This window comes from Sceloporus occidentalis, unplaced genomic scaffold, assembly GCF_023333645.1.
Source record: "Sceloporus occidentalis isolate IW3139 unplaced genomic scaffold, rSceOcc1.0.p SCAF_198, whole genome shotgun sequence".
NCBI lineage: Eukaryota > Metazoa > Chordata > Lepidosauria > Squamata > Phrynosomatidae > Sceloporus > Sceloporus occidentalis.
In genome coordinates this window covers 822,650-837,002 of record NW_028317178.1, presented here as the reverse complement: position 1 = coordinate 837,002, position 14,353 = coordinate 822,650, and the positions used below count along the sequence as shown (strand labels likewise).

Genomic DNA, 14,353 nt, shown 5'->3' with positions numbered 1-14,353 from the left:
CCTTTGTAACAAGGCGTCTTTCCTCCACCCCATGACCTAACGTCACTTGAATCTGCAACAACTGTATGAACGGAAGGGACATGTGAACTTCCACTGATACATAACGTGGCCAGTGGAACAAGTTGTTCATGTAAGAGAAACCGTGTGTAGACATAATTAATAAGTTCCTAAGAGAAGAGGAAGAAAACATACCAGTTACATGAATATTATGTTGTGGGAATCAGGGATCAAAAGTTATTTTTGTCTCATGGTTCTCTGGGGTGGTGGACCACCAGTTGTCCCAAGGACACCACGATGGGTGTAGGACAGGAAGGATGACCTTAGTGTCTTAAAATCTCCAAGTCATCTCCAAAACACAAAAAGTTTGTAATTTTTGATGATTGGAGACCTATTCGACCAGGAAGGTTGATCTCAGTGTCCAGATGTCTCTTAAAAGTCACCTACAAACACAAAAATGCAGAAAGTTTATAAAATGTATAATATCTGATGGTTGCAAATGGAGTTGACCAGGAGAGTGGTCCTCTGTGTCCAAATGTCTCATAAAAAGTAATCTCAAACACAAAAAGTTTATACATTTTCAATTGTATTGTTTAATTTATGATCAATTCGACCAGGAAGATCTCCTCCAGTCACCTCCAAACACAAAAAGCTGGAGGAGAATGACTCCACTGGGAATCACAGCCTCGCGATACATTGTCCATGTTCTGTAAAAATGATTTACCAAAGAACAAAAATTGTTTATACAGTTTTATGAGTGTAAATAAAACCTGCCCGTTGGCTGTAAACTACATCTTGAGGGGGTATAAAAATGTGTTTTTATTTCCCTGAAATCCTGGAGAAACATCATCAGGAGAAACATTCGAGTCTCCAGGATCCTGGGTAGGCTGACCCTAGGGGAGAGAGAAGACATGTGGAGAGATAAACTTCAGAACATTGCGTCTTTCTATATGGAGAATAATTGTTTTTTCCCTAAAAATATTTTTTTTACAAAAAGGTCTCTTTTTCAAACGGAAGGGAAACAAGATCTCTGAGTTCTGAAATGCTCATGTTTTTTGGGGGGGTTTGTCCAATAAAAGTCACCAACTTCCATCAGACTCCCTTTACACTTATAGTATACATACTTTAGGAAGTGCCAAGGGTGTAGTTCCAATTCAAGCCGCTGGTGTCGCCGTTCAGGCTGCGTTCATTTAGGCTGCAGTTCCAGCGCTAGTTCTAGTACTGGCCGCTGGGATCGCTGTTCGCTTTGCTTGTATCTATGTACTCAGGCTGCAGTTCTAGTACTGGCCGCTGGGATCGCTGTTCGCTTTGCTTGTTTCTATTTGCTGAGGCTGCAGTTCCAGCGCGGGCCGTTAGGATCGCTGTTTACACAGTGTATATATGCAGGCCGGCAGCGCATGGTTTCTCATAGCCTCCAACATGCTTTCCTTGTGCTGTCGGTCTGTTCTCCGTGGCTGCCGGGCCGGTACCGGCCCTCTAACTACCCTGAGAACCTGCAGCTCCCGCCCTCAGGCTAACCCACGGGTCTACATGGATCTGGTGGCTGACAACCAGCCTTTGGGACGAGTCGTCTTTGAGGTAAGTATCTGCCCCACTTACACTCATCTGGGGGTATTTAGGCCTGCTGGATGGGGTAGGTAGACGTGGAGCAATTACATAACTGTTATAACTAATAGTAAGAACCACAGATTAGGCATACAATGGGCTTTATTTACCTAATGCTTCCTACATAGCATTTTGGGGCAAATGAGGCTGCAGGGGCAATATTGACCACCCCCCTTATAGGCATAGACCATTAATTATTAGCCCCTGAATTCCTTATTGCCCACCTGGTGTCTGCCATTAAATCAAATTGGGTGTAAAACATACATAGCTATTGTATATTGGTATTATTATTATTCATGATCTGTATGGTAACCTAACTTCAGGGTGCCTTTCTGCCCTGTGATGTCACAGGTTGGTATGATGGGTCCTAGCCTGACCCTGGAGACAGGTGTCAGGTACTCTGCCTCCACTGCCCTGGGTTATTTGTAATAAAATATTGGTTTAAATAACTTTAAAAAAAAAAAAAAAAAAAAAAAAAGTAATATCTTTGGAATCTTAAAACTGAATCTTTTTTATTTTTTATGATTTTGTCTTTCTTTTTTTTTTATTTTGCCATAATTCCTAGAATCCCCATTTATAGCCGAATAGGGAAGTGTCAGCCTTTACGACCTCATTAATATTATATTTACGCGTTTCTGTTTACACCCTGCTACTTGTTGCCTCACTTTCCAAAATATTTGTATGAAATGTATACATTTTTGTCTGATTAACCCCGGAGTTACTTAAACCAGGCGTCCGGTTGTGTAGTAATTGTTTATTGTTGTGTAGTAATCGTTGTTACGAGTTGTGTGGACCTCTTGTCCCGCATGTCCCAGAAGGTGACCTTGTTACATTTGTAACGAAGTGATAGCTCGTAGACTTCCTGTGGTTGGTGTCCCTGGCCTGATAAAACTGTCAGAGGACGGAGGAATATTTAAAATGTCGATGGCGCTGCTTGGGTTTTGAGGGTCCCAAAAAAATACCAAAATGTATTTATTTAAAATGTTATCTTTTTACTATTTTAATTATATTTATTAATATGGTGTCAGAAGGCTGGGTCGTGATTAAAGTTAGGAATCTGCAGTAGGGGTGAGACCGGACCCCATCACTGTGTGGAATCTGACACCCCGATAGGAATGCAACATGTTATGTGGGGGGCCTTCACCCAACGCGTTTCAAGATGGAGAGCTTCCAATATTTAAAAAGTGATTGTCTCCTAGACTGTAAGCTCTTCAGGCCAGGATTCCTAGCGTATTCATGATTATTGTCGCCTGATTCTAATGCCTGTAGACCCCCCCCCTACTTATTATACCTCCCCTTTAAAAGACGCCAATAGAGAAAACGCATCTGATTACAGTAGAATAAAGTTGATTTCAAATAAAAAGTTCCTTGATCGGTGGCAGAGCCAGCATAATCTAACCAATTTCCAGTTCTGAGGTTCTGGACCAATCGGTAACTTAACAATCGAGGGGGGAGAGAATTTATTGGGGAGGAATAATTCTGCAGGCGAGTGATATTTTCTTTATAGAGTTATAGCAGGTGCACGTCTACAGGAGGCAGCCGGTGTTCAGGTTATTGAGGTCACGGCTGGTCCTGATTATTTAGCGTGATACATATGCCAACAAAGCCGAGTGCGCTCCGCCCCTGTGTGTTTGTCTCGGTGTAGCAGGAGTTTCTGCCAATGCGCTTTGAGTCACCAAGGTGGCTCCCGGGTGACTCTATTTACATGTGTGCTTATGTCGTATATGTTTTAGTACACATTATCGGGGCTGTAGAACCCTATGATGCCCTCATACCCAGCAAACATTCTGACCTAGAAAAGAGGGGCATCAGGGGTTTTGTAGAGGGACTGGCCAGGCGTAACAGAGACACTTGGCCGGTGTATGAATGTGTCTTTGTGCTGTTATACATTTATCTCGACCCTATAGTCGCCCGCGTTTCCTATGAGTAGCTAATCTAGAGCAGCACACGCCTGTTACTAGGGGAGGAATCCTCCGTTTCCAGGAAAGAGTGTTCCACGTGTAACATGCGCAGAGAAAGCGTGTTTGAACCTGTTGTCTGCCCTACAAGAGGGATAGATGATCACAAATGGAGGAGACCTGTTAGAACCAGAGGCCGGAATCTAACCCTAGAGGGCCTGAGATGGAATGGAAGGAGTTATTACTTTATTGAGAGGGGGTGGATAAGTGGAACAGCCCCCCAGTAGAAGTGGTAGAGGGTAATGCAGCAAGGGAGGATTTGTTTTCACGTGCGCCTTAACTAAATACGTCTTTCTCTCGTTTCAGTTGAAAGCCGACGTGGTGCCAAAGACAGCAGGTATGATTTGGCTTCAGTTACGGTTTGATCTATACATTGTGTCATTAGGAAATGTATAGCTCAAGATGCGTTTTTTTTTTTTTTTTTAAATGACAGAATTTGGTTTAAAATGCCCTATAACTCACATAAATGGTTAAAATCACTGCCCCATCCCCTTTTTTTATCTCCAGGCTGCCCTATGTACACATAACACCTGCCACACTGGCAGTTGGAACATGGAGGGTGTATTTATAGTTGGCTTTACTTGTGACTTCTGGAATTGTTACAGAAACTCACTTCCGCGTTTTTTGTCTTTTTTTTCACAACTTCATATTTTTTTCATTACCTTAAGGAAACGTTAAAATACTTACTCCTGTATGCTGAATATCACTATTTAGTTTTAACCCCATCACTTCTATATGTTCTGTTAATGCTTTTGAATTCTCACTGTCTGTCTTTTGCCTCCTGTGTAGAGAATTTCCGTGCCCTCTGCACCGGCGAGAAGGGGTTCGGATACAAAGGATCCACGTTTCACCGAATTATCCCAGATTTCATGTGTCAGGTATTTGTATAACGTATATATTTTTTTATATATTAGTCGTTGGCCTCCTCTTAGATTCAGGAGCCATATGTATATCCCATGCATGTTTAATACCCTCGCTGTATTACCTTCTACCACTTCTACTGGGAGACTCTTCCACTCATCTACCACCCTTTACTATTCTCACCTGTGCTTTTCATGGACAGGGAGTGTGATTTGAATTTTAGCTATTCAGATATGTTTTAGATTAAAAATGCATAATTATGGCATTTGAGGCGTCGTGATTCTCATGTGATTCCTCTCTGTAGGGTGGAGATTTTACGAACCACAACGGTACCGGCGGGAAATCAATTTATGGCAGTCGGTTTCCCGATGAGAATTTTATACTAAAACACACCGGACCAGGTAAGAATATGACAAGCTGGGAGATCTGAGATGTTTAAATTCATTTTGTTCATGCTACTTGCGCTGAAGACGGCAATAACCCCTCTAGTGCTGTATACCTTTAATAACCCCTAGCATGGTATACCTTACATCACTCTGCAATATTCTTTCAACATATCTTCTAAAAAAATAACACCATAACCCCCTTTTTTTTTTTTGTAGGAATCCTTTCGATGGCAAACGCAGGGCCCAACACGAACGGCTCCCAGTTCTTTATCTGCACGGTGGAAACTGAATGGTAAGTCTAGGCCGTCAGAGTAAAATAAAAAATAATTAAAATCCAATGAATAACGCTGACCGTTATCATGCCGGATACTGTAACTTCTCATCTCCCCTCCCCCCCCATAGCAGTTCTAATGTACTGATTAGCTAAGGGGATTAACAGCCTCTTAAAGTTCATGGTGACAAACTGCATTCTTCAGTTGTCCACTAGATGGCGATATCAAATATATATTTCTATTTATATTTTTTCCTTCTCTTTAAAATTTACAAGACTCTATTCCAAAATAGTAATTGGCCACCGTAAGTGTATAAAAGGGCCAGTTACTGTTCCGCATTGCATTTCCATCAAAGCCATGGCTACTGGCAAGCTCGCACAGCACGGTGGTTAGGAAGATTTGTTTAGCATTCTCCTCCGGGCTCTGTTTTTGATCTGTTTGCTTTCCGGCTTTTTGTCAATATTGCTGCAAGGTCATTAGTATTTTTAACATGCGACAGACTGTGAAACCAGACGACAAGTTTTTTTTGTTTGTTTGTTTTTTATATATTTTTTTTTTAATATATTTTATATATGTTAAGCTAGGCTCCAAAGTTTGAGGTTCAAAGTCTGAGTTTTTCAAGCGAGACAAGCAACTAGCCATGTATTCTAGAAAATGTAATTTTGTATCCAGTGCTTTTCTCTGTCACCGTTCTATCAAACTTGCCAGCTTTCTAGGTTCAGTTAAGGAAGTCCCTGTATGGAGCCCTCTATAACACAAAGGGCTGTAGTAGCTGCTAGTTTCTACATAATAAAATGACCTGACTAGTAAATGTTTTGGGTTTTTTTTTTGTTTTTTTTTTTTTGTCCTCCCAGGCTGGACAACAAACACGTTGTTTTCGGTTACGTGAAAGACGGCTACGACGTGGTAGAAAAAATGGAGCGTTTCGGTAGCAAAAATGGACGGCCGACCAAGAAAGTCATCGTCGCAGACTGCGGAGAGCTTTCTTGATGTCTCCATAAATCTGGAGCCTCTCGTAGCTGTGAATGAAATGAATATCTGAACATTTAAAACCACTCACTGTGGTCCATGGGCCACCCCGTATCCAGGGGTAACAATGCTTTTTTTTTTTTTTTTTTTTATCAAAAACCGCTTTTTCATTTTTCACGCGCTTAATCAATACAGGGAATTCTCACAAACTTGAACTGTAGGAACATGTTAATTCCAACCCCCCCTCACTAACCCTTTTTTCTCCTTGCTATCGTCTTGCGATATGCAAGGTAGAAAGAATCTGCCTTATTTTGAATAGAAATAATACTGTTTACAAAAACTTTGTGAAAAACAAACTGTGATACACGGCCCACTGCGCCATGTTTAAGTATTAAATCGATATTTATATAATAAATATATCAGGAATTAGCCTTTTTATTTTCTTACAAAGAACAAGGATTCTGATCTGGAACCCAACGCATTTGACTAAGATATATGTAAACTTTTTCTGTGTATATGTAAACATTTCCAATCTGAGCCAACCAAGTTACTTCATACAAAACCCTTGTAATAGTTCCAAGGCTCCCCATTACTGCTTAAAGTCTTTCGAAGTTTACCCCTGGCTGGGGCAGTTCCCCATTTCACTATACTACCCCCCTTACTTACCTGTAGCTTGTGCTTTCTGAATTTTCTGTTAAATGATTTGGGAGATATTTAAGGTAGGGGGGCTATCTTACCTACCTTCATAACCAATGAGCTTTGTGTCTGGGACTTGCCCCTCGGGGCCAAAGGGGAAGAATGACTTCAGAGGGTAGTGGCAAATATTCAACACGGGTCAAGTTTAAGGTTCTGATTGTTTTTTAGAGCCAATAAATCTGGATTAGTTTAGGGCGTCTGGTGGGTGTTTATAGTCCATCTGGCCAGTAAGCGGTGAATCCGACGACACGCATGGTCAGCCATTTGCCTCTTGGAACGACCATGAAAGTGGACTGTGAACCAGCGTGCGACCATCTGCTGGTCCCGTATCCTGTCACTCAACCCTGCATGATGGATCTTGCTTTCTTAATTAGGAAGAACCTCTTGCTTTGGAGAAGACCTTCCTGCGTGATCCTCGTCTCTTAAGACCCAACTTATGGCCTTCAAGAACCTCAAACTCTATTCTGCTGCTGCTGCTTCAGAATGTTCTAATTCCACTTGTGTTTTCTTACCTGCTTTCCTGTGTCTCCATAACTATATGACTCTAATGAAATATGAAAATGTGCTTTACAGTGGGTTACATCATTGCGCTACAGGTGAATGTTGTCCAACGATGGTTATAGGGGCCCCAATACTAAATGCTGCAGATTTTACAAAAATCAGAAAGCAAAATGTTTTTTAATTGATATTTCTAATTTGTTTAATTGTATTAAATTTATTTTTATCTGGATTTTTCATGCAATATGTTTACAAACTGGGACCGCGTTAATAAAGCTGGGAACCGGACATGCTTTAGAACCCCCCCCCCCTTCATTCTGTGCTCTCGTTGTGAAATGCGGTTTCTTTTGCTAAAAAAAAATCTGATTGGGAAGATATTTCTTAGATTTAGGAAGCTGATTTAGAAACGCCTCTTCTGGTGGTGGGGGCGGGAATCGAACCGGGTTTGTGCGGATCTGTTAGCGCAGGAAGTAAAAAAAAAAAAAAATCATAGGGTAAACAAGCGACATATTTAACAGATATTTGAATTGTTTAACCCATTGATGTGTTAATGATGGAATACGAAAGGTGCTTTGTTTAAAAGCCACTCATCGCAGGTGGCCTTTGGATGTTCTAGAACTCTCCTTCATGGTCTGGTGGTCCACCATTGGATACCGTCTGAGACATATTTTGGTTTGGTGGAGAACCCTTGTTTGCATTTTACAAGTACAAAGACAATGGAAGCCGTACTGCATAGGATAAAATAACTTCTATGGGTTAGCTGCTTACGGGTGAGGGTTTTCTAAATCCTACAGAGATGGCATTGGATTTGGACTCATTTGGAGCGATTGATGTTCCCCTTTCTGCCACTAGGTGGCGCACTGTTACAATGTGTTTCAATCCTCATGTTTATAGAGGAAAGTGCCCCCTCTCAGTGACTTCTAGACCTTTACTTACAAAACACAAATAAACATCCCGCATGGAGAACTTTCAGTAAATTCTGGGGCAGTAGAGTTATACTTTTATGTGTTACTTTCAGTTAATATTGTTGCCCCAGACAGTAACCGATAGCTGGGGGGATAGGATAGGTTTTTTTGGGGGGGCTGAGATTTTGTTGACAATGGGGATTTGTCGCCTTGTAAGTGTTAACGTTTAGGAAGGTTCTAGAACTGCAGGAAAAACATTTTATATATGATTTTTTTTTAATTATTATTTGTTAGGACTCCTTATGCCACTTATTAAAAATGAACTTGGGAAAAAAAGTTTAAAAAAGGGTTAAACGACCAACACCCTTGGCAATCGGCAAACTATTCCTCTCGCTGTGTATTCTTGTAATGGTTCTGTTTTGGTTCCAAACCAAAAACATCTTTTTTGATTTATAAAAACCAGGCAGTTCTGCATTTTTTAGTTTTGGGTCACGCGGGGTATTTAACTCCGGTAGGGTCAGGTTTTAGGAATTGGCAATCAATGTCTTCATTTTTTTTATTTTTTATTTTTTTTTGGCTCCTTGTGAACCGACCGATCCTCCTTTCTTATTCTTGTTTTTGGTTATCCTGAAATTTGAATAAAAAAAAAAAAAAAATTGTAATTTTTTTTATGCAGAATGTTGGCAAATGACTGGTGGAAGGGCTGAACATTGACCTTAAAATGTTCTGACATTATTTATTTTTAATGCAGATCTTCTTTGTTCTCAAGTTTTTTTTTGCATTAAACAGGATTTTTAGGAGCAGAAGTTTTTTTTTTTTTTTTTTTTTTTGAGTCACGTAGAATCTATCTCCTTCAATTTTATTTTGCAATTTTGATTTATTTATTGAATATTTGGAACATGGCCTCAATGAACTCAGTATGCAGAGTTATCGCTCCGGCCCAACGCCCCTGGAATCCGGCCAGGAAATTAGAGCTCTGGGGCTTTAGGTGGCTCCACCCACCAGCTCCATGCTGAAGTAGTCATTGGTTTGAGAACATGAACACCCGTGGCAGCTCCTCGGGGGTTGTGCCACAGCCACGCCTACTGTAGGTGGTGGAACAAAGAGATTGGAATCATTCAAAGGAAATTAGATGGGGTACCTCTGATGTCTCATGACTTTGGATGACCACCAAACTGACCATTGTCTTGGTGGATTTAATTTTATGGTGATGGTCCATAATTCTGTCTTTTTTTTACATATTTTTTTGTTGGATGGAGGAGTCCCGGCCGCCATCTGTTCATTTATTTTTTTATTTTAAACCAATGGTTCGAATGATCATAGAATCGCCAGATTGGGGTTAATCCCACCACCCGTGTCTAGAACATTGTAGGAATTTATTTTGGTGCCAAAAAACATTGTCCCGGTGGTCTAGAATATTTGGCACTCCCTTCACTTGTACCCTTGACGTTTTCCTTCTCTCCCCTTATGCCCCTCTTTCCTCCCCTCATACCCTTCTTTTCTAGGTCAGGGTATCGAAGGTTTCTACGGCTCTAAAAGCCCTGATAATGTGTATAAATAGAAATAAAACCCATTACATGGTTAAAATCTTAATCTTAAAAATCCCTAAAATTCTCAAATCTGTAAAATAAAATTAAATGTTTTCGGATCGTCGGAAAGCTGAGGGGACCCGGTGGAGAGTTATTTGCTCCTCGGCCGGTTCTTCCCTCAGAGTGGCCCCCCCTCCCGATTGTTATGTTCTGGTCCCCCGTGGGTCGTTAGTCGTTATGCGTGGAAATCAGGACAGGTTATTAATTACGTTGGAAATCCTCTGAGGCCAACGAGTCAGAACCGGCTAATTTAACCCCCCATGGGCTCGATGAGAAAACACCCTTTAATGAGTCAGGACATGGAAAAGACTGTTTTTTTTAACCCTTTTTGTGGTGGCAGATTTATTTATTTTTATTATTATTATTAATCCATACATTTAGGTAAAAAAATTGGGTAAATAAAACCATAATTGTGAATTATTATTATTTATTGTTTATTATGTACAAAGAAGAATTCTAGTGGAACATTCTATCGGTTGCCATGACGATTACACCGTTGTTAGCCCCTTGCAACCAAATTGCGTTTTATACGTTGTATAATGGCGGCCTTCCTTTAAAGGGACTCCCCCTGAACATGGAGCTTAAATCCCCTCACTGTACTAGCTTCTCCTGGGAGGCTGTTCCACTTATCTACTACCCTCTCAGTGAAGTAAAACTTCTGTGCCATCTAAGCCTCTGACCCTCTAGAGTCTGGCCTCTTGTTGTTGCGTCTCTCCTCCTTTGCGGTGGCCGCTGATTTATAACACAAAGCAGACCCACGTTTTGGCTTCCGTTGTATGTTTTGGCTTTAAGCATTCCTGAAATCCTTCTCAGCTTTGAGAACATAAATAATATCCTCGTAACCTCGTTTTGCAACACGAGACGGTGCCCTTGAGCGGTAGAATGAGAGCTGCACTCACCAGGTGAGTTCTACTTTACAGAGAGAGTAGTAGATACGTGGAGCAGCCTTCCAGGCAGAGGTGGTAGAGGGAAATACAGTGGTGTGGGGGGATTAAACATGCATGGGATAGACATACGGCTCCTGAATCGAGGATGATTAAGGTCCCGAAAGCTGATGCCGCTTCGTCTAACGACCTTGAAAGTCCATTTTAGGATCTTGGGAAGAGAAGACGTTGAAGGACCTTCTTGCGTTTTCTCGGGAAGGTTGGCGTGTCCTCTAAAGGATAAATATGTGGCCTGATCAGCTCATTAGGAAGGGCTGTTGTTTCTCGGTCACGCGTGTATTGGGGGCCCTCCGGGAAAAGCTTGGCTCCTTCTGTTACTCCAGCTGCTGAAGAGCGTCCGTCGTTAATGGTTTGTACGGGAAGAAGCCGAGATTAAGGCCGTTGACGTGAAGCAGCTGGACGGGACGAGGTCACAAACCCTGGAGAAGAACCTTGTAATCCAGACGTTTGCCGGACAGTCTGGGTTCTCGGACGAGAAGAAGACTCCTCAATCGACTTTTTTCACTCCATTGTCCAACTCGCTGGCCGAAAGCCACCAAGGACTTCCTGGTTGGAAAGTCCTAAGTCTGGTGGGACATATCTAGATAAAGACACCACCCAGAGAAGGGGGTTCCTGGAAGCTTTCTTAAGAAACTCCAACCCAGTGCCTTATAATTCTTTGTCTACAACATTAAGCCTAAACATAGAAACATAGATCAGCCACCATCCGGCCCCCGACTAGTCGCTCCTGCTGTAAAGACTCCAACCTTAATCAGTCGTTGGTCTCGTCTTAGATTCAGGAGCCGTATATCTATCCCATGCATGTTTAATACCCTCACTGTATTACCCTCTACCACTTCTGCTGGGAGGCCGTTCCACTTACCTACCACCCTGAGAGATAAGCCTTGATGCATTTATATAACCCAACACTCCCGATGATGGTATTTGTTGAGCCGGTGATTGTGGCCTTTAGGTGTGAGATACCAAAGCAGTCTGTGGACTGGATAATAGATTGTAAGCTCTTAAGCACAGGGCCCTCTTCTCCATCAATACCAGTATTTCAAGGGGGACAAATTGTCCCACTGTTAAGTCAAAGATTGATCATGGATGACCCCATACTTCTTCTGATCTTCTGGTGGAGCAAATGACTCATGGCTGATTTGATTGGCTATCATTTTCTTTTGCAGTTTGGAATCAGAACTAAACATAACATTAGATATACATTTAAAAGCCAGGGTGGTAGATAAGTGGAACCGCCTCCCAGGAGACGTGGTAGAGACTAATAACATTTATATATCAGTGTAACTGTCCCTTTAACAGCTCTTAAAGCGACAGCACCATCAAATAAAAATTCATGCAACCCCCACCCCCCCAAAAAAAAATAAACACACCAAAAAAAATCACGGTTTAGGTTTGCAAAGTTTTAATTTTTCGTTAAAATACTACATCGAAAGAAAAACAAAACAAGAAAAAAAGCATTTTAAGGCACAATTCGGAATGCCAATATGGAAAACGGACCCCTTACCCGGATCAGCCGCCATGTGGCAGTGAGGCCCGGGGGTCTTCCCATCGCTTATAGCTCAATATATGGTTACCCGATAACATTTTAGTCCAATCTATACAAATTTAATATTTAAAAAAACAATAATTATAATAAAGCTAAAATACATGAGAAATCTGCCTAATATTTACAGACTATATTATTTTTTTTCCAAGAAGATTAAAAAACAAACAAAAACAAAATTGATAGCCCTCATTTTTTGCTCCTAAAATTTTTATTATTCCATTTAAGGTTTGCACTTTAGAAAAGGGGAGGAAAAATTAATTTTAATTAATGAAAATGCAAGATTGAAGCTGATTTAGAATTTTTTTTTTTTTTTTTTTTTACGTAGGTGTTGACTTAATCCTAATATACAGTATGAGGTCCCTCCTTTTTTGGCAGAAATGACTAGTTATGATTAATATTTTCTGTAAACATACAATTTAATAATTTATGATGAGGTATCTGTGGACACAAGAAAACGGATCTACAAAATTATTATTTTTTTTTCAAATTAATCTTTTAATGTCTGTCTCAAATATTTGCCAAATTGAGGGGCAGCCGTGGGTTAAGTAGCATTTTCTACCCCCAAAATAAGTGTTGTTAGCCTTAGAACATATAGTGCGTCCTGCAAAATAATCATTTTTTTTTAAACAAAAATTTGGGAATTTTAACTGTCCCAGGTATTTGTGGGGGTTTATTCGATCAGATAAAACTTATCGGCATGTTCTTCAAATGGAGAAATTTACTTGGTATGGTCCATCCTTTTTGAAACGAGATATTTACTTGGTATGGCCCATGTTTCTCCCAAACAAACTAATGTACTTGGTATGGCCCATGTTTTTTCCAAGAGACAAATGTACTTTGGTATGGTCCATCCTTTTTGAAACTGAGATATTTACTTGGTATGGCCCATGATTGTGAAAAATAGACACATTTACTTAATATGGCCCATGTTTATACCGAACCAGCAAATGTACTTGGTATGGCCCATTTTGTTTCCAAAAGGACAAATTTACTTTGTATGGTCCATGTTTTGTCAAGCTGACCAATTTACTTGGTATGGCCCATGTCCACACAACCGATCGAAATCTACCACTGGTATGTCTAATACAGAGGTTTATATACCGATTCCTGGAGAAATATCCAACTTTTTGGGAAGATAGGCCCAACATCTCATCGAAAATTGGAAAAATAATGTATATTGCATGGAGAATAAATGGGCCAAACCATTTACCTTTACTGAGGTTGGTCCAAAAAAAAAGGTTAAATGATTTATATGGCAAATTCTGAGCTATCTCAGATTGTATTTTTATGCTCCAAAAAGAACCGTAACCGGGAAAAATGTAAATATAAAGAAAAATGACAAATTTGGCATGGATTCTTCAAAATAATTTATACAAAAAATGGATTATGGCCCAAAATAAAAAAACATTGGTTTATATTTGCAATATATGTCAGATGTGATATTGTAAAAAAAAAATTAAAAAAAATTAAGACTCTTGCACAGAGGTAGCAGAACTGTCTTGAAATATACTTCAAGCATAAAAACCCAAAAATGGAGGAAATTTTTAAGTCATTAATTGTAAATAATTAAGGCACTTTTTAGCTTGAAAATTAATTTTTAAAAGATCAATATATTGCTAAATGTATTTAGTTTTTTTTAAAAAAAATTCTATTTAGGGTGAAAAGTGCATTTATTTTGTTAATTTTAAGGTACATTTTTTTTATTTTTCTGCTATAAATTTACCAATTTGGAAGAAATTTTTCAATAAACCTGCCTGAGTGGAACCCTTGAGTGCCTGGAGCCTTTTTCTATTTTTATTTTACTTTGTGAATTTCAAACATTTAAAAAAATAATTTAGAAATCAAGCAAATTTTGTGAGTATAATTTAGAACGTAAGCAAGTTTTCGAGCAGAGCATTCCTAGCTATGAACGACTAATCGTATTAATTTAAAAAAAAAAAATTGAAATAAAAAAAAAAATTGCTATATATTTACAGAGCAAAATTCCCTTTTAAAATATTTTTACACGTGTAACTGTGAAACAATTAACCCATTTGCTGCCAAAAAATGGTCGGAAATAACAAAATTGTCAAGACCTTTTCCAAGTGCAGAAGTTAAATTATTTGAGATTAAATTTAATTATTTTTT

General features: G+C 39.8%; 1 protein-coding gene across 1 annotated transcript; it reads left to right on the top strand.

Moving 5' to 3' along the window:
• The first annotated feature begins 1,416 nt into the window (after positions 1-1,416).
• LOC149278200 (peptidyl-prolyl cis-trans isomerase A-like) lies at positions 1,417-6,069 on the top strand. Its single transcript, XM_089502205.1, has 6 exons — positions 1,417-1,575; positions 3,867-3,897; positions 4,350-4,438; positions 4,726-4,822; positions 5,024-5,099; positions 5,934-6,069. Exons 1-6 carry the CDS (start codon positions 1,417-1,419, stop codon positions 6,067-6,069), a joined length of 588 nt encoding a protein of 195 aa, XP_089358331.1.
• Positions 6,070-14,353: the final 8,284 nt, after the last annotated feature.

What these genes read in the sequence shown, in the direction of transcription:
- LOC149278200 (XM_089502205.1), top strand. Translation starts at nt 1,417, where the DNA reads ATGCTTTCCTTGTGCTGTCGGTCTGTTCTCCGTGGCTGCCGGGCCGGT. An exon ending in TCCCAGATTTCATGTGTCAG is followed by an intron (nt 4,439 to 4,725) that starts GTATTTGTATAA and finishes TCCTCTCTGTAG; the next exon opens with GGTGGAGATTTTACGAACCA. An exon ending in TGCACGGTGGAAACTGAATG is followed by an intron (nt 5,100 to 5,933) that starts GTAAGTCTAGGC and finishes TTGTCCTCCCAG; the next exon opens with GCTGGACAACAAACACGTTG.